Raw genomic sequence first — 20,240 nt, forward strand, 5'->3', positions numbered from 1 at the left:
GAAAGTATTCATGTTGTTGTTGTTTAGTTGCTAAGTTATGTCCGACTCTTTTTTCAACCCCATCGACTGTAGCCGGCCAGGCTCCTCTGTCCCTGGGATTGCTCAAGCAAGAATACTGGAGTAGGTTGCCATTCCCTTCTCCAGGGGATCTTCCTGACCCAGGGATCGAACTCTCTTTCCCTGCATTGGCAGGTGGGTTCTTTACCACTGAGCCACAGGAAAAGCCCATGAAAGTATTCATACGCCACTGTAATCTATGTTAGTCTATAATGATAGTTTTTAAAAGTTTAAAATGCAAAACATGAAGTATTATCAGGTGATCAACAGAACATTTCAAAAGTTTCATTAAAAAAACTTAAAAGAGCCAGTGATTTCAATTTACATTTTAAACTATTTAATAGAGGTATTTGTTGTACACATGGTTTTAGTTAAACATAAACAAAAACGTTCTCTCTGGAAACACTGAACCTGAGTTGGAAATGAAATCTGAACTGTAAAGATTTTAGTTCACAAAATAATTCTCAAAATATAAACGATGGTTCCCAACTGAGGCATTCCCCAAAGTTCAGGACTCAGTCCCAGGACAGGAATGAGGGAAAACTCCTTGCAGGTCGAAAGCTGTGCTCAAGTCGAAGGACTGCACGTGCGGGCCCTTAGTCAGAGTGAGCCTCCGCACACAGCCCCGGAAGGAGGTCCGGCTGCTCAGGCAGTTCTGCTTCACATCAGCTGTTTAGGAAAGAAGAGAAAATAAATCTTGTTGTGTTAAATGACATAAGAAGAGCAGTAGAAACAAAACTAACCGTTTGTGGTTTCCACATCAAGATCAGAAGAATATTTTTCCATGTAAGTGGCTTCAGTGATAGCATAATTTATAGAAAACTATTAATAAACAATAATTTTAAGGCATAGTTGTGACTTGTCATAAAAGGGATTTTTATCTTATTAACATTTGTATTAATTACTTGGAGAATCTGGAAAGTGATGTGAGAGGGTAAGACACATGTTTGTCCTCTAAAATGATTACCGACCCGTAAAATGATTCCCACTTCCGGGCATCATTTGATATTTCTGTCAGTAAAGTCACCCAGCTTACTATACACCATACCCGATGTTCTCAGAGTGCTACCCAATGATCAGCTTCCGCGTGCATGCATGCTAAGTGGCTTCAGTCGTGTCTGACTCTGTCAGACCCCGTGGACTGTAGTCCACCAGGCTCCTCTGTCCATGGGATTCTCCAGGCAAGAATACTGGAGTGGGTTGCTACGCCCTCCTTCAGAGGATCTTCCCTACCCAAGCATTGAACCAGCATCTCTTACGTTAGCAGGTAGGTTTTTTGTTTTGTTTTTTAACCATTAGTGCCACCTGGGAAGCCCCAATCAATTTAAATATGAAGATAATTTTGATTTTTCCAAAAATTCCTAGGTATTTGGAATAGACCTAAAATGGCAAAGGATTTGTCACCCAAACCATGTATCTTTCTTCACCCTTATTCTTTATCCCCCTGAATAAGACTTCCCCCAGAGGCAATGCCCCCCGAAAAGTGAGCAGAGTACACATCACACGCACCAGGATAGCCACCAACATAAATGGGATCATTGGTGTCAGCGGAGGTGGACTGGGTGTGCGGACTTTCTGCTCGAACCGCGTTCCCGTCGACAATCAGAACCACTCGATGCTTGCTCTTGTTTGCCTGAAGGGTGTGCCATCTCCCATCGCAGAGCCTACTGGGAGCTTTGGGCTCGTACGTGGCTGTTATCCTCCCAGCACCGTTGTTAACGTGAAACAAGAGCTAAACAAATGAGACACAAGCCAATACCTCGGTGAATTTTTCCCTATTCAAGGAACACAGTCCATTCACACGATGTTCTTAGAGTGGATAAAATCAGAGCATTCTGCTAAAAGGGAGGGCTACCTATGAAAATGTTGGCTTAAAGCTCAACATTCAGAAAACAAAGATCATGGCATCCTTTCCCATCACTTCATGGGAAATAGATGGGGAAACAGTGGCAGACTTTATCAGGCTCCAAAATCACTGCAGATGGTGACTGCAGCCAGTCATGAAATTAAAAGACGCTTATTCCTTGGAAGGAAAGTTATGACCAACCTAGACAGCATATTAAAAAGCAGAGACATTACTTCGCCAACAAAGGTCCGTCTAGTCAAGGCTATGGTTTTTCCAGTGGTCAAGTATGGATGTGAGAGTTGGACTATAAAGAAAGCTAAGTGCTGAAGAATTGATGCTTTTGAACTGCGGTGTTGGAGAAGACTCTTGAGAGTCCCTTGGACTGCAAGGAGATCAAACCAGTCCATCCTAAAGGAAATCAGTCCTGAATATTCATTGGAAGGACTGATGTTGAAGCTGAAATTCCAATACTCTGGCCACCTGATGTGAAGAACTGACTCATTTGAAAAGACCTTGATGCTGGGAAAGACTGAAGGTGGGAGGAGAAGGGATCGACAGAGAATGAGATGGTTGGATGGCATCACGGGCTCAATGGACATGAGTCTGAGTAAACTCTAGGAGTTGGTGATGGACATGGAGGCCTGGCGTGCTGCAGTCCATGGGATCGCAAAGAGTCAGATATGACTGAGCAACTGAACTGAACCTATGAAAAACAAACAGTGATTTTGTAAGACAGTGTCCTAAGGATTCTGATGCTAGCCTATTCCCAAGGCTTTGGAAGGGAACACGGCCACCGCCATGGGAGCAAGCCTGAGCCACAACCTTAGTGATGCATCCTCAAATCAGTGTCGTATTTTTCAGCATGACAGGAGCCCATGGGTCTACTAAGAAAGCTGGTTCACAGCTGTTGCGATAGCACCTGTGAAGGAACATTTACTAACTCCCTCCTGAAAAACCATGGATGCTCTACTACCCCAGGTGGTAGCACAAAAAATCTGAGACCTGCAGAAGGTGGGAGGGAAACACTAAGTATCCTATTTTCAACTTCTTATGCTGTACATGAAGCTTTGCTGTTCTTTAGTTGCTTCAGTCGTGTCTGACTCTTAGTGATCCCCTGGACTGTAGCCCACCAGGCTCCTCTGTCCATGGGATTTCCCAGGCAAGAACAGTGGAGTGGGTTGCTATTTCCTACTCCAGAGGATCTTCCTGACTCAGGGATTGAACCTGTGTCTCCTGCCTTGCAGGCAGATTCTAGACCACTGAGTCACGGGGGAAGTCCTTTTTTAGGATTATCTATTTTAAAATATTAACTGAATCTTTTCTCCATTCCATGAAAGTGAATAATTAGAAATTTGGATCTAGGTATTTCTACTGTTTCTCAACTGCTCTCTCTGACATTGGGATGAGATGTGGGCAGGGGGTCGGGGGGCATCCAGATTAAGCGTCCACCTTTCCATCTACAATCTCCAGTCCAATGGCATCCACTTTGGCGCTGCTGATCCCCAGGAGGACACCGTTCCCCGACGAGGTACGGAACTCCAGCGTGATGTTCACGTCGGATCGCACTTTGTAGCCTTCTCTGACTGAAACACACAAGGAAGACACTCAGTTAGTGATGGGGCCTGCCTGATGCATGAAGGCACAGGCTCAGAGAGGCCAGGGGCTGGGCTGGCTGGCTGGCTGTGCTTTTGGGCTCCTGATTAGGGTCAGGAGACTTAGCTCCAGCTCCTTCTCAGGATCCAGCTCCAGCCTCACCAGCAAGTCTCTTCCACCCCCGAGCCTCAGCTTGCACCTCTGTAGGATGAAGTGATGCTTTTAAAGAAAATACACAACCAGCTGGGCTAAACCTGACTGGAGATGAGGTGGGCACATGCTTTTATCCAGAGCCACATAGGCAAAAGTCAGAAGGGATTTGATCCATGTAATTGGGTCATCATCCATCCAAAAAATAGAGCACTTGACTTTCCCAGCATCCACTAACCGGTGTGTCATCATTTGCTGAGTGTGTTAAGTGTTAAGTGTGTTAGACTCCACACTATGCATTTTTTTTTAAGTGGGGTTTTAATTGAATGAATTTTTCATTCAAGCGATAAAAAAGTTGGGCTAAGTTAGGGATATTAGCAATAGCAGGCAGTTGTTATCTATGGGGCCCAGGGCTGAAGGAAAAGTGGGAGGTGGTGTTACCAGAAGCACAGAGCACGAGAGAGAAGCCTGCTAGCTTTTCCTCTCCTCCCTCCCAACCTCCATCTTCCACCAGAGCCTCGGTGGAAGCCCCCAGCAAAGGAGCCAGAAATTAGTTCTCTGTGATAGGAAATGGAACAGGGGCCAGGGGAGCGCCGTTTGAGTGCAAACAGGAGTCAGCCGGCAAGCTGCCGTTGTTTAGTCCCTAAGTCGTGTCAGATTCCTTGCAATTTCACGGACCGTAGCCCGCCAGGCTCCTCTGTCCATGGGATTCTCTAGGCAAGAATACTGGAATGGGTTCACGCCCTCCCCCAGGGGATCTTCCTGATCCAGAGATCAAACCCACATCCCCTGCTTGGCAGGCAGATTCTTTACCACTGAACCACCAGGTTTAGCCACCCAATCAAGCATCTGAAGTGGGAGAGTACATAAGATATATAACAAGGGCTACTTCTAAGCCTTGAGGAATTTCCATCCTAAAGCATTTTCGAGATTTAAATTCCTCTACTTACAACTCATGAATATTTCAACAGTCTAAACAGAGTTAATTTTTTCATCAAAACTGAGTTGCACTTGGCTGGCTGGTCCAGACATTTTATGGTGCTGGTTTTGAATTCAAAGGTCTTTATTAACCTGAACAGTGACAGCTTTTGCCTTATGTAAATCTGGGGCCAGTACAGATGACATCAGGACCATGTGTTGCCGTCTGGAGGGCCACCTCTCCTGGTGAGAGGAGGCCATCTGGGTACCACGACAGGTGAGCCGGTTTTTACACAAGATGCTGAGAGTCCAGAATTCGTGGTCTCACTGCAGCTTGTGCAGCGGGTCCTGTCCTATCAGATGATTCCTGGATCCTTATCATCTTAGACTGCAGGGCATCCCAGAGACTGCCTGTGAGACAGTTGATCGTACCTACCAAGGGCTGCGTATCCACTGCCTTCAAAGAAAGTTCCTTCCTGGGCCACGGCATAGCACCTGGTCACTGCGAATGCAGACACGGGGCTGTCTGTGTCCAGCTTCTGGCTGTTCACTGTCACCTCCCCGAGGCAGGCAGGGATGCTGTGAGTGATCTAAGTGAAACGATGCAGGGGTAGGTGACGGTGAGGACGTGAGGACAGCACACACTGTTCCCACCCTTCAACACCACACAGTAAAACACTGTCTTTGGGTTTTAAAAATCCAGTGGCCACCATACTTCACATGAAGGTCTAACTTTAAATAAATTTATATTAAAAAAAAAAAAACGAAACCACAAAAGAAAAAAAAAATGAATAGAATCTGCCTGTGGGGCGGGAATAAATAAAAGTATTTATCAATAAAGTATGAAATTCAGTTAAAAAAAAAACTACTATAATATAGTTAAAAGGGTTTTCTATTGGGTAAATATTGTGGAAATCAAGACTGTGGAGTGGGGCTTCCCTGGGGGCTCTGGGGTAGAGAATCCACGTGCCAGGGAAGGAGACACAGGTTCAATCCCTAATTGGGAAGACCCCCACATGCCATGGAGCAGCTAAGCCCGTGTGTCACACAACTATTGAGCCAGGGCTTTAGAACTGGGGAGCTGCAACTACCGGAGCCCGTGCGCCCGTGCACCTGCGCTCCTCAACAGGAGAAGCCACTGCAATGAAGCCCGTGCCCCACAACCAGAGAGCGGCCTCCTCTTGCTGCAACTAGAGAAAAGCCCAGGCACAGCAACAAAGACCCAGCACAGCCAAAAATGATAAATGAAAAATCAGGAAAAAAGAAAAGACTGTGGAGTGTTCTAACCTGCAAATACAAATTTGCTGGACTTTTCCTGAGTTGCACTGGGGCTAAATGCCTGTGGGAAGGGAACTGTTTGTTTGCTAACCAACAGGAAGGCAGGCTGGGCTTCAAGGAGAAGCCCCAACACACAGTCCAGGGATGTGGTTCCAAATGTTTCCATTTTGTGGCCAAGCTCCAGGCCCAAACACGGTAATTTAAACATAAACACATTCCTCCGCAAGAAAAACAACCACCACAATAAAGGTAAAAATGGGCCTACGGAGAAAACGCTGCTTACGTTTCCAATGTTTCTGGCCCTGTACTCAGAGGGGAGGCCTCCGAGGTACAGCTTTCCTTCCACGTCCAGCGTGGTGGCATCTCCCACCGTGGTCACCATGGGCGATTCCTGGCCGTCGACCGTCATGAAGCCCCTCCTTTTAAAGTACTCTGTCTTGACCTAGAGCAATCCAAAGACATGAGTCATTTCTAAGGAATCTGAGAAAACAACAGCTGTTTGCAGCATCTGTTCACTGCAGGAGTAATAACTCGAATGGAACCCTCAAGAACAGCTCAGGTGTTCGCACCTCCAAGGTTGAGAGGAGGCTGAGCCTAGAGCAGGTTAGCACAGGACCTGCTGGAGAGTCCCCGTCACAGCAACACGGAGGCCAGGACATCAGATTGGGCCCATTCACGCCACCCGTGGGCTTGGTTTACTTCTCGTCAAACCAAGAACATATCTGGTAAATGAACATTTCGTTCATTCTACCAATGTTTGCTGCGTGCCTACTAAATGTCATGCATTGAGTGAGCCCTTGAGGAAATTTCAGGAAGCAGAAAAGGTTGTGCCCCTCAGGAGCCTACATTCTATGGCGCAGATATCAGACACAGAGCAAGCTGGAGGTTGATCCCACTACTGTGAAATGGAGTGGACACGAGAGGCCGGTGGATCAGAGCTCAGCACAAGTGACGCCACCTTCCCGAGAGCCTACCGTGTGCCACTGGCCATCGCTGAGCAGTGCTGGGTGTGAGACCTTGGTCCTGCCCTTCCCAAGGTCGAAGGTGAAGTGGAGGCGGCCCGCGTGCAGCTGGAGTGCGGCGTAGTCCACCTGGTTCTGGTGAGCCATGTAGTACACCAGGCCGCTGGAGGCGAACGTGCGGATGCTCAGCTGAACTGAGAGCCTGGAGGGAGGCGAGGGCTCTCAGGAAGGAACACGCTCTCACTGTCTCTCTTTAAATTCAAAGACCCCAGTAAGTGTTTCAACATCTGTTTTGAACATCTCAGGTCATCCATCCCTTCACTGACCTATCCATTCATTCACTCGTGGTAACTGCCTACCTCCATCTGCCAGGAATCTTCCTAGGAGCAGAGGATCAAGCAGTGAACAGAGGAGGGTCCCTTTCTCCCCAAAACTAACATCAGAAATATACCACAGAGTTAAAACTGGGTCACGTGGAGGCCAGTGGGGAAGGGGGCTAATGAGCTGTGGCAAAAAATGGTGATGATGGTGAGAAAGCCGGAGGGCTCAGAGGTCTTGATGGGGGTGAGCAGCTGCTGGAGAGAGAAGTAAGTAGGAGAGAGAGGCGGTTAGCAGGATGCTTAAAGCAGAGATTGTGCAGGTGGGTGGGTACTTAGGAAGTGCTCGGCGGTGTGACCACGGGGAGAAGGCAGCCAGGGAGGAACGAGGGAAAGACCTCTGAGAGATCGGAGCCAGAGGACCTCATAGATCAGGGGCTGGGCAGCTGCCAAGCTCGTGGGGACTGAAGCCAGGAGCCAAGGGGCAGTGACCCGAGATGGTGGCAACAGAGGCGTAGAGCACTGCAGAGCCGAGGGCATGGTCTGCGGGGCTGAGACCCACAGGAGGACAGGGAGGCCTACGGGTCCTGAGGAACCTCAGCCACGAGCCCTCTGGGATGTGAGCCAGCTTCCCTGGCTGGAGAAGGCTGCCTGGGACAGCCAGGTGTGAAGAGCAGAGGGAACGCACAGGCTGGCATGCGTGTGGCTCCAGGAATTTGGGGTCATGATGATAGAGCTGGGGGGCCATTTCTGCAGATTAGTGAATGTTTCCTGTAGAATGGGGTTCAGCATCCAGATAACAGCTTCAGGGGACGTGGGATTCCAGGAGGAAGAGGGGTTTAGGTAGCCAGGGCTCTCCTCCACACCCCCAGAGAGGCAGCCACACACCATCATGGAGACGAGGTCCAGACAAACCATGAAACCCAGCCGAGCCACGCTGGTGCATCTGAGCCGCACAGAAGCTGCGTTCCTCTTTGCCTCTCACTGCTGCCACTTGGTGGCAAGCTGAACACTCCAAAGTGTTCACTCCGCGTGAAACACGAGAAGCTTCTTCCAGAAAAGACTCACTGCTGAAGAATATGCCCTGGATTCTTCTAGCAATGAGACATCTCGTGAGGACATTAGAGCATCGCCTACCTCTTTCGGACAGCCAGCTGATTAAAAGGTAGCACCAAGTGGCTGCCTTCTGTGAGGCCAAACTGGTGGGCGTTGGGCACATATTCTGGGGGGCTTTCCGTGGCGCACAGTTCCTATAAGAGATACACACGGCTCACAGCCATGCAAGGCCAGGCCCTCCACCTCCGCCCTTCCCCACACCCTGCAACACAAACATGTCTTTCCACGAAGGAAACATCTCAGAAGCAAGGGTGTCAGAGCACCAACAACACAAACACACCAGCAACACAAACACACCAGCACTGCCTTTACCTTCTTGGCTGTTAATTCACACCCCTTTGTCTCTCTGAAAAGGCAATTAGAGTGTCTATTTTTTACCTCAACCTCACTCAAGTTCACCAAATTCCCATGAATTTTCATCAGGTCCAAAGGGCAAAGACCTTGCTTGTGCCCCAAATGCCCATTCCCTCAAAAAAAAAAAAAAAAACCAACTGCTCTAGGGGGGCCTGAGGGGTCAGCGGCTGCAGGAACAGCTGGCCCACGGGCAGAGGGGACTGTACGTGCCCACAGGGGACAGGCCAAGGTGGTTCCTCCTCGACAGGAGTGAGGTGTAGCCAGGAGGAGCCGGGCTGGAGGGCAGGTGCCCTGGGTCCAGGCCGAGTAAGGCCGTAGACTCAGTTTCCCAGGTCGGTAGATGGAGGCTACCAATACCACCGCCCTGAACTCAGAGACAGGCCTTGCTCTGTACGACTGAGCCATTTGCTTCATCAGCGCGTGAGTTTTCAACCAAGGAAGCAGAGAAATCATTAAACGGAAAGGAAAGTGAAAGCTAACAAGGGCTTCCCTGGTGGCTCAGATGGTAAAGAATCTGCCTGCAATTCAGGAGACACGAGTTCAATCCCTGGGTAGGGAAGATCCCTTGGAGAAAGGAATTGCAACCCACTCGCTCCAGTATTCTTGCCTGGAGAATCCCATAGACAGAGGAGCCTGGCGGGCTACAGTCAGTCCATGGGGTCACAAAGAGTCAGACACGACTGAGCGACTAACACTAAACTGCATAATGAAAGAAGGGCCTTCTTACTGGACTTGGTAAAGGCTGGGGCTCTGGCGGGAGCTCTCCGTCCTCTCGGTAGACAGCTAGTTTTGGCCTCTCTGAGAGTGAGCAGGAGTCCAGGTCTGCGTGTTCATAGTCGGTGGCACTCGTGAAATCCAGAAGTCTAGACACAAACAAAGCATTTCAGAATCAATGATGATAATACAACACATGCACCAAGGTCACAGGATTACTGAACACTTAAAACCCATTAAAAAATACTAATACAATACTCTTAAGAGTAACCGAATCGACCGTCTCCCACAATGGCTAGAAGCCCATGTACATGCTCACTCTCCTCAATTGCGTCCGACTCTGCGACCCCGTGGACTGTAGCCCACCAGGCTCCTCTGTCCATAGAATTCTCCAGGCAAGGATACTGGAGTGGGTGGCTATGCCCTCCTCTAGGGGATTTTCCTGACCCAGGGATAGAACCCACATGTCTTAAGTCTCCTGCATTGGCAGGAAGGTTCTTTACCACTTGCACCACCCGTGGAACTAATGCCTAGGGCTTCTTTTCTTTCTCATGCTTGATGACCAGACTGTCCATCATTCTAGTTCAGTAAAGTCCATCTGGGGGGACTTTCATAATAAAACATGGGATCCACTTATTATTTGGGAACTTGCAGAATTTGAGGTCAGCTCCAATGGCAAAATTAGACTGTAGATTAGTGTCGGTACTGGGCATTGAAAGATCAGGGTGGGCACAGTCAGGCTGAGAGTACAGTCATACTTACTCCATGTTAAAGACCAGGTTTCGGATACAGCCATGGAACGAGCTTCTCATCTTGAGCATGGGTGTCCCCTCACCCTTTGGAATGCCCCCAACGTACAGGCTGGACACATTTACGGTCTTGCTTTCTGCTGACGGGCCCAACTTCATTTCCACAGGAATTGTCTCATCCACTTGAACAGTGACAACTCTAAAGAGTCAAAGGAGAAAATAAAGGTTTTTAAATACAATGAAACATCACTGTCCATTTTATTCCAGCAAGTTCTTACTAATAAAAGTTTTCCCTGAAAGAAATTTTTTAACACGAAATTTAACATGCGTGAATAAAAAAAGGCAACTCTTGAACATGAAAAGAGACAGCTGAACATTTTCCCAAAATGAATGTAATGTGATTAAACATTATTCAGTTCGAGTGCTTTTTGGAGAAAGTGAAAGTGAAAGTGAAGTCACTTAGTCGTGTCCAACTTTTTGCAGCCCCATGGACTATAGCCCATCAGGCTCCTCCATCCATGGATTTCTCCAGGCAAGAGTACTGGACTGGGTTGCCATTTCCTTCCCCAGGGGATCTTCCTGACCCAGGGATCGAACCCAGGTCTTCCACATTGTAGGCAGATGCTTTACTGTCTGAGCCACCGGGGAATACAGAAATGTTACTCTAACACTATTTACTACTATTTACATCTTACTATTTGCATTGTTGCTATTTACTATTAGACCACTCACTATTAAAATTTGCTTCCTGGGTGGCTCAGCAGTAAAAAATCAACCTTTCATACAGGAGAGGCAGGTTCAAGCCCTGGGTCAGGAAGATCCCCTGAAGGAGGAAATGGCAACCCACTCCAATATTCTTGCTTGGAAAATCCCAGGGACGGAGGAGCCTCGCAGGCTACAGACTGTGGGTTCAATTGCAAAGACTCAGACACAGCTGAGCCCACTACAGTTATTTACTATTTTCCCACTCACTATTAGAATTTACTAACACTGTAATGGTATTTGACACAGAATTTTTCCAACTAAAGACAATTTATGCTGGGTCCCACGAAAGGGCAGGGTTAAGGCTGTTCAATTATGAAAAATCTACAAATGTCTTATTACAAAGCAAATGAAACTGATTTCCAAGGAGGTCTTCCAGCAAGCTTCTAGAATTATATTGGAACTCTAAAAACTGAATGCTAATGACATCATACTAATTATCCCAATCATTTCACTGCAAAGAGCCCCATGCAAGCGTCCTACTGGGGAACCTTCATAAGGTCAGGCAAATACCTTCCGCTCCTTATCATGGAGATGGAATGCTCTTGACCATCACTGTAGGTGCCCATGGGAGCGTGCAGGAGAGCTCTTCTCAGGCTGGTTCCATCCCCAGGGTTAACATGCACTTCAACGTGGCCTTCAATTAGCATGATGGACCAGAAGGGCTAGGAAGGAGACACAGAGAATTCCCATTGAAAAGACATTACTATAGGATTTAAAGAATTATCATCTGATGAAGGCAATGTGGCTGTATTAGTGCCAAGGAAGCAGCTCCTTAAAAATATCACCATGTGACACAACTGTTTTCTACTTCGTATGCTACTTTCTAATCTCTGCTCACATAATTTACTTTCTGCATTAGGCTGTTATCACTAACCACATCAAAGATTTCCAGTTCTACACAGTCTTCACACTTACTTGTTGCTACGTTACATACTAACAAATAGTCATGTCATAAGTCACTGATCTATTTCTCTCTTTCCCCAGGTTTACTGAGACATAATTGACATTTACCACTGTATTAGCCTTAGGTATACAACACAGGCATTGGATATTTGAATATATCACAAAATGATCACCACAATGAGCTCAGTTAGCATCAATCACCTCATATAGTTGCAACATCTTTTTCTTACGGGGAGAGCTTTTAAGACCCACTCTCTTAGCAACTTTCAAATGCAATACGGTATTGTGACTATAGTCACCATGCTGTACATCACCCCCGATCTTGTCTTACAGCTGGACGTTTGCGCCTTTTGGCCCTCGCCACCCAATTCCCTCCTGCCCTTACAAACTCTGCTGACCACCAATCTGCTCTGTTTCTATGAGTTGTCTTCGTTTTAAGTTTCCCCATATAAATGAGATCATACAGTGCTTGTCTTTCTCCATTTAACTTATTTCACTTAACGTAATGTCCTCGAGGTTCATACGTGTTCATTCATAGGATTTCCTCCTATTTGCAACACAAAGACACCACTGACTCATGAAGGAAAACACATTCAGCAATGAACACGTCTCCTTAGTAAAAATGTGCCCCCCTAAACCACCAGGCACACGGCTAGAATACACGTTAGGACTAAGTCATCTTCCATCCAACGTTTCCTGAAGTCATTTCCTCCCTGAGCTCCTGGCTTGAGAGCCTCTGGGTCACTCACCCCATGGGCCTGCCGATCACCTGGCTTCTCACCGCCTTGGCTCAGGGCAGCCAGGATGATGCCACTGCTGTTCCTGGTGGCAAATGTTGCCAACAACTCCGTGTCTGGTGACAGAGACTTGGGTGGCAATTCAACGTAGCCACCTCTCAAGAAGCTGACGCTTCGGACGGGCTGGTCAGAGAGGAGAGGAGAAAGCCCATCAGGTCCGCCGTGTGTGGAACCTCCCCACCCAACCATCACCCAGAGGCTGCTGCTGTTTACCCCACCCCCTTTTCTATTCAGTCCCCTGGTTTAGATCCTGTTGCCTTATGACGTTAGTAAATCTACGGGCATTTGATTTACTCGCCCTAATATTATTACACTTGTCTCAATATTCATACAACGCTCCCCACCTCCAGTGTACAGCCTTTCCTCACGCCATAGGAATTTCTGAGTAAATCAAAGGTCGATCTGGATATTTCCAGGTTTTTGATGCAGCCCACGTAGCTCTTGCTGGAGACACCTTTCCTGTAGGGAAGGACAGGAGAGCAGCAGCAACAAAGTTTGGATCTTATAACTCCAGGTTTGAAAGAAGAAATAAAAACAAGGAAGATCTCCTTCCAGGTGTCATTCTCAGAAATGTCTAGGTCTTCCTATAAAAAGGCTACTGACCATGAGATGGTGAGAATTCAGGTCAAACATGTGCTCGCCTTATGACTAAAGAAAAGGATCAAATTTAGTGAGCAGAACTATCCAGATGGCCACAAAGAAGGCTGAGCACCGAAGAATTGATGCTTTCAAACTGTGATGCTGGAGAAGACTCTTGAGAGCCCACTGGACACAAGAAGATCAAACCAGTCAATCGTAAAGGAAATCAACCCTGAATATTCATTGGAAGGACTGATGCTGAAGCTGAAGCTCCCTTTCTTTGGCCACCTGATGCCAAGAGCTGACTCACTGGAAAAGACCCTGATGCTGGGAAAGACTGAAGGTGGGAGGAGAAGGGGGCAACAGAGGATGCAATGGTTGGATGGCATCACTGCCTTAATGGACATGAGTTTGAGCAAACTCCAGGAGATAATGAAGGACAGGGAAGCCTGGAGGGCTGCAGCTCATGGGGTCATAAAGAGTCAGTCACAACTGAGCAACTGAACAACAACAACCTAGGTGGCTACCTAGACAAAAGCCTGCTTAATATTTTTAAGGGAAACTATTACAGTCATTACCATTTGGACGTACTCACCAAAACAGGGGCCAGTTATAAGAAAGACAGTGCACTGTCATGAGGAAATTACGGCTCATAGTTTTCAGTTCAATCTCTGGGAGCTCGGCTGCCTTGACTGCCAGCTGCGTATGCATTCTTTTTTTTTAATGGTGTGAAAGAAACGTCTCGCTTAATTTGTCCCCAGTTCAAAATTACAAAACTGAGAACAGCAAACTACAGGAAGTTTATGTGAATTATTAAAGTCGCAAAGCTAAACAAGAATAAGAATCAGTGCACCTCTTCTCTGCTATCTCTAATCCAACTTGCTGATGCTGGTCTTTCAGCTTTCACATACATTATTCACTCTAATCACACAAAAGGGGAATCCAGATAAGTTTGCAAAAAGCACGATCTTTTTTTTTTTTTTTTGGTCTCCAAAGAGATTTTTCTAATAGAAAGTCTGGACAGGAGAATGATGCGTGATGGAAAGTGAGGTCTCCAAATATTGCAGTTACCATTTTTAGATGTTCTACAGGCAGTAAGTGGAACATCATAAATTTTACTGCAAAAGGCTTTCTTTACTTCTCAAGTATATGGCATACTTGGAAATAAATCCTGAATATTCACTGCAAGGACTGATGCTGAAGCTGAAGCTCCAATACGTGGGCCACCTGATGTGAAGAGCTGACTCTCTGGAAAAGACCCGGATGCTGAGAAAGATTGAGGGCAACAGGGGAAGAGGGCAGCAGAAGATGAGATGGTCAAATAGCATCACCGATTCAATGGACATGAATCTGAGCAAAATCCAGGAGATAGTGAAGGACAGAGAGGCCTGGCATGCTGCAGTCCACAGGGTTGCAAAGAGTTGGACACAACTTGGAGACCAAACGGCAACAACGAATATGGCATACTAGTCAAAACAGAGTGCTATGGGCTCAGTTATCTTCTCTACCTCCTATTAAAAAAGATTTTGACTTTCTAACGGTCTACTTTGAGGTAGTATTCATAAGGTACTGAATGTAACCATACTTGGAAATAGGTCTTTGTGGTCGTAATCAAGTTAGGATGAGGTCATTAGGATAGGTTCTAATCTAGTATGAGTGGTGCCCTTATAAAACGGGGAAATTTGGTCACAGAGAGACACAGAGGGAAGACAATGTGTCCACACAGACAAAGAATGCCACCTACAAGCTGAGGAATGCCTGAAGCTACCAGAAGCCCAGAGACGGCATGGAACAGATATCTTTCTCATGATCTTCAGAAGGAAGCAGCTCTGTGGACATCTGATTTCAGAATTGCAGGCTCCAGATACTGTAAGAGACATTTCTTATACATTTGTTAATCACATCTGTTGTTTAAGCTGCCCTGTTTGTGGGATTTTGTTATGGAAACTAAAAGAGTAATTAGGGACACGACAATTCTGCAGTGTGGTATCATACCTCACCACCCTTGACCTCGGTAATCCACCCACATAGATTGGGTCCTTATCCAGACGATTGAGGTCAGAAGATGCCCCTGGAGTCTCCCCTTGCTTGGTTTCTTTGTAGGTGGTGTTATAAGCATCAATAACTGCTAGGAGCCCTAGAGGAGATCAAGGGGATAAGAAAATCATTTTCTACAGTAAAACAAAACACAGACATCTCACAAAGTTCATTAACAAAGACATATTCTTTTCCATGCTGCAAATTTGATCAAGGAATCTTCTTGACTGTTAAAGGGCAAATGAAAACCATCTTTACAAAAGTCAATAAATCCAGAAAGTGCATGCTAAATGGCACCAGAATGTGTGAAAGAAAATGGAATCAATTTGACCCTTGATTCTAATTTAGCCTTTAATGTCAAATAATGTATTTATAAAAGTGAAAGTAGCTCATTCCTGTCCGACTCTTTGCAACCCCATGGACTATACAGTCCATGGAATTCTCCAGGCCAGAATACTGGAGAATACTGGGAATGGCCTTTCCCACCTCCAGGGGATCTTCCCAACCCAGGGATGAAATCCAGGTCTCCCGAATTGCAGAGGGATTCTTTTTCAGCTGAGCCACCAGGGAAGCCCAAGAATATTGGAGTGAGTAGCGTATCCCTTCTCCAGTGGATCTTCCAGACCCAGGAATCAAACTGGGGTCTCCTGCACTGCAGGGGAATTCTTTACCAACCGAGGTACCAGGGAACCCCAATGCATTTGGAAACCACAGACAAACAGAATATTCATTCACCAAGCTGTGAATCCTGGTACTCAGAATTCCAAAGAAAACAAGGGCTTTTGAATAGAATATCATTCAAGGAGACTCAGAAAGCTAAAGAAAAAACAAAGACTGCTAACTTTGGAAAGATTTCCATTCCTACCAGGGCATTTTGTCTGTCTGTCCTCACACTTACCTTGCTTTTTATTTCGCTGGAAGGCAATTTTGTACCATGTTCCATTATTATAGCGTCGGTCGGTAATCAGAGCAAGGGGCCCAGAACCCAGGTCAACTGTCACCCTGACTCTGCCGTCGACCAGGTCAATGGATAAAAAGTCTTTCTGTAAAAAACAAGAGAAAACACTTACCCGTGGTTACGTTATTATCACAAGATTTCTTTCCTCTCCAAGTCAGGGAGGGTGGAAACCTCTTACAGTCAAACTGACAGAACAGGATCCGGCCCAATAGTTGGACGTTAAAAGTGTCCACGAGGCTTTCTAGATTAATATACAGACATATGTGAGATAAACTCATGAATGTCAAAGTCCACAACACAGTAAGACAAGTGGACTCTCTGCATCTTGTTCACTTAGACTGACAAATGAACCAGCCCTAAAAATACAACCACAAACCAGAAAGATCACCAGCACTCAAGATAAAAATAAGAACATGAACTCCTCTGATGTAATTCAAATTAGGTTAGGAAGTCACAGTGAATAAAATAAGACCTCTTATTTAGGTTCAAAATCTAATAATAAATGTTTAAGTGACATTTATAATGAAGGGAGGGCTTCCCAGGTGGCTCAGTGGGTAGAGTCCACCTGCAGTACAGCAGATTCAGGTTGGATCCACGGGTTGGGAAGATTCCCCTGGAGGAGGGCATGGCAACCCACTCCAGTACTCTTGCCTGGAGAATCCCATAGACACAACAGCCTGGTGGGCTACAGTCTGTAGGGTTGCAAAAGTTGGACATGGCTAAATGCACATAATGATGGGAAGCTATTTTATATTTGACATGCTTTTCAAATGTTTGTCAGTGAGTTTGTACTGATAAATAATTTAAAATAGGAAACTAGTATGGCATACATGTGTATGTATTATCCTTATATGTGCTCATAAAACAATCATTTAATAAATATCCTCATAGCAATCCAACTGTATACACACAGCATGGCATAGTACCCTTAAAGACTCTTACAGTGCCATTTGAAGCCAGGTACAGAAGCAGCCCGTTAGGTGAATAGGTACTAAAAAGCATAATTATCTGAGTCACAGTAGCCCGGAGAGTCTTCTCCACGACAGAATATCCACTCCCAGCAAAATGGAAAGAGGCATCTTCATCCTGGGGGCTGCATAGAGAGAAGGTGAAATAGAACCTGTTCTTAGGAAAGTAGTTCACAAGGACACATGACATTCATGAGTTCCTCCTCACAAAACTGTCATAGAGCAATTATTTCCATAATTTGATTGCAAGTGTTAAGTCATAATATCTTAAAATATGTCCCCCATGAGATTATGTGAGACAAGCGCCCAGTTGCTTTATAAAGAAAAGAGAGTTAACGTAGGCAGCATTCACTGTGGTAAAAAGAAATTCCCTCAAAGGATGGATTGCTGCTATAAATAGTTCTACTTAGCGACTAGATTTTCGTTTACTCTAATTTCCTTTAATGTGACTTTGATGTCCTTTAATATCTCATTTCCTCTAATGTCGTGTCTTAATTTCAGCACTTTTGAAATAAATTTTATATTGGCGTTTATTACCTGGTGCTGGTTTTAACTAAATGCATCAACTAAACTGGACTAATAATGGGAAGCAAATCCGTACCAATGTGCCAGAAGGATCAGCGTATAAGAATATCATTGACCGAACAGAGTCTCAAAAATCTGCAAGATGAGCTTACAACTCACAGTCACACACTGTGGACTCCAGCATATCTTAGATAACTGTTTTCCAGTTTTCCCCATGCTTCAAAAAGCTGACTTGATTTACTCTTCAAATATAAAGGACTTGGAATATGTCATTATTATGTTCAAAAGGTACTCTTCTGGAATGTCATAGGGCTTGAGAGTGAAATTTAGATTAGACTGTCTGGGCAGAGGGTATGAATTTGCACTTTCTCCCGGTAAAGGTGTAATAACCAAACTTTGTGTCACAACTCCAAGCAGAGACAGAAGACCCAACAATGACAGAGTTTCCATTAACAAAGTAAAACATAGTGGTACTCTGCAAAACCCCAGGTTTCAAATTGATAGCTTTCTATAGTCCTATTCTTTCTGAAAATTTCCGTCTTGAGATCTCCCATAAAGAAGTATAAGAAATGCACTGTGCATAAATCAACTATGGTCTAATTCTCAATCACCTCCTAGAAGCAAGTCCCATTGCTTTACCTTTGGACGATTGGATTCATGTAGTGAAGGACACAGATTCTAGAAGTAGATTGCTGGGGTTCAAACTTCAGCTCCCCAACTTAATAGCCATGTGACCTCAGAAAAGTCACCGAACCCCTCTGTGTCTCATTCCCTCTATCAGTAAAACAGGGATCCTGAGAGAACCTCTCTTGAAGGGTGATACATGATTTAATATGTGTAAAGAAAAGAAGACTGCCCTATCAAAGGTCAGCTAAGCAGCCCATGCACTACTGTACCAGCCACTCAGAACTTATACAGGAATAAAGGCCTGCCAATTAAAGATTCCCCTCCCACCCATATTTAGATGTGAACTGTTAAAATCAATGATTTTATATTATCCTTTAGGGATCTAAGAGGTTTTTCATAATTATAAATGTATGCTGACACCACACTAAAGGAGTACAAATATATTCAAAGAGGAATTAAAAAAAAAAACCAACCAGTTAGCTTCCTTGGTAATATAAGCCAAAGTTAAAGGTACATGATCACATTGAGAAAAAAACTTTTTTTAAATCTAAAGGGCATCACTGGACCATATTAATGATTTAATAATGAAAACTTACACACAAAGGTGAAAAGCACAATGAATTCTAATTACTGGCCTGCTCAAATGGATTCAGTTACTAGAAGTAGTTTAGTAACTCACTGAGCGCAAGTTTTTGTCTAGGTAGGGACACTTATCTAAAATGAAGACAGTTTAATCCCGTGACAAATGCAGACATAAAGCACCAGTTTGTGTCTGTATCAGCATTTACAAAGTGCGTTCTATGGAACATTAAAAAAAACTCATTTTTAGCAAGAGCTCAGGGTGGCTCAGTGGTAAAGAATCTGCCTGCCAATGCAGGAGACACAGGAGACTCAAGTTTGATCCCCAGGTTGGGAAGATCCCCTGGAGGAGGAAATGGCAATCCCTAGTATTCTTGCCCGGAGAATCCCATGGACAGAGGAGCCTGGTGGGCTACAGTTCATGGGGTCTCAAAGGACATGACTGAGCGACTAAGCACGCATGCAAGGTCAAATGCATCTGAGAAATGCTACAACTCGAACCTTTTCCCTGGACCAGGTCACTGTATATATTAGCATCTGAGGTGTCACCTGTGGGGCGAGTTACCTTCCGAAGCAGCCGTGGCACTCCCCCTCCCTCTCAATATAGTTCCACAGGCCGATTGATTGTCCATTCAGGAAGGCTTCTCCCATGCAGCCTTTAAAATGAGTAACCTTCACGGCAGAAGACTTCTGGTGTAAACAGACACAGAAACAATGAGTGAAAAGAAATACATTATTTAAGTGTCCAGAGCTCTTCCTTGGGAGCTCAAATTTTACAGATCCAAATTTTGAGAAAACAACATCCAGGAAAATGGCCAGTTTGTAATCACTGGACTTCCTTCCAATCATGAATTGGGATCCTAGAATGAGTGACAGACAGCAGGACGAGAACTCAGAGGTCACATCAATTACTAGGGTCACTGGAGAGAAGGCCCTTTACCAGATGAGCAAAGACCCAGAGGATGCAGCCAGTGATGACGCCTGCCGGGAACAGAGGCTCTCACTCTCATTTCAGAGCACTGAACCAGGTCCAGGTAGCCCCAGCTTTACTGGGTGGGAGGATAACTGATGTCATAAAATATACCATGAACTCTTTTGCTAAACACTAGGGTTAGGATAAAGTCGGGGCTTTCCTGGTGGCTCAGATGATAAAAGAATCTGCCTGCAGTGCAGGAGACCCAGGTTTAATCCCTGGGTTGGGAAGATCCCCTGGAGAAGGGCATGGCACCCCACTCTGGTAATCTTGCCTGGAGAATTCCATGGACAGAGAAGCCTAGCAGGCTATACAGTCCCTGGGGTCACAAAGAGCTGGACATGGCTAAATGACTAATACACCTCTAGAGTCAGAATAGAGATAAGGGAGTTCACAAAAATTAATGTGGAATACTGAATTTCTTCTTTCATTACTGAGGGGGGAAAACAGTAAAATGAACCATTGGCTGCTTTTC

The 20,240-nt window shown here is 45.5% G+C and overlaps 1 protein-coding gene across 1 annotated transcript in view; it reads right to left on the reverse strand.

Annotated features, from left to right (window-relative positions):
- Nucleotides 1-565: 565 nt before the first annotated feature.
- Nucleotides 566-20,240, reverse strand: part of LAMA1 (laminin subunit alpha 1) — a 124,644-nt gene continuing 104,969 nt past the window's right edge. The window contains exons 48-63 of the mRNA XM_068993660.1: nucleotides 19,358-19,482; nucleotides 17,036-17,186; nucleotides 16,034-16,178; nucleotides 15,094-15,235; nucleotides 12,864-12,978; nucleotides 12,472-12,642; nucleotides 11,330-11,481; nucleotides 10,068-10,253; nucleotides 9,319-9,454; nucleotides 8,259-8,371; nucleotides 6,817-7,006; nucleotides 6,126-6,284; nucleotides 5,001-5,154; nucleotides 3,353-3,486; nucleotides 1,567-1,789; nucleotides 566-726 (exon numbers count right to left, since the gene is read on the reverse strand). Coding sequence (XP_068849761.1) covers nucleotides 566-726; nucleotides 1,567-1,789; nucleotides 3,353-3,486; nucleotides 5,001-5,154; nucleotides 6,126-6,284; nucleotides 6,817-7,006; nucleotides 8,259-8,371; nucleotides 9,319-9,454; nucleotides 10,068-10,253; nucleotides 11,330-11,481; nucleotides 12,472-12,642; nucleotides 12,864-12,978; nucleotides 15,094-15,235; nucleotides 16,034-16,178; nucleotides 17,036-17,186; nucleotides 19,358-19,482 — 2,457 coding nt within the window. The remainder of the gene's footprint in view (nucleotides 727-1,566; nucleotides 1,790-3,352; nucleotides 3,487-5,000; nucleotides 5,155-6,125; nucleotides 6,285-6,816; nucleotides 7,007-8,258; nucleotides 8,372-9,318; nucleotides 9,455-10,067; nucleotides 10,254-11,329; nucleotides 11,482-12,471; nucleotides 12,643-12,863; nucleotides 12,979-15,093; nucleotides 15,236-16,033; nucleotides 16,179-17,035; nucleotides 17,187-19,357; nucleotides 19,483-20,240) is intronic.

Source organism: Capricornis sumatraensis, chromosome 21 (genome assembly GCF_032405125.1).
Source record: "Capricornis sumatraensis isolate serow.1 chromosome 21, serow.2, whole genome shotgun sequence".
Taxonomy (NCBI): Eukaryota; Metazoa; Chordata; class Mammalia; order Artiodactyla; family Bovidae; genus Capricornis; species Capricornis sumatraensis.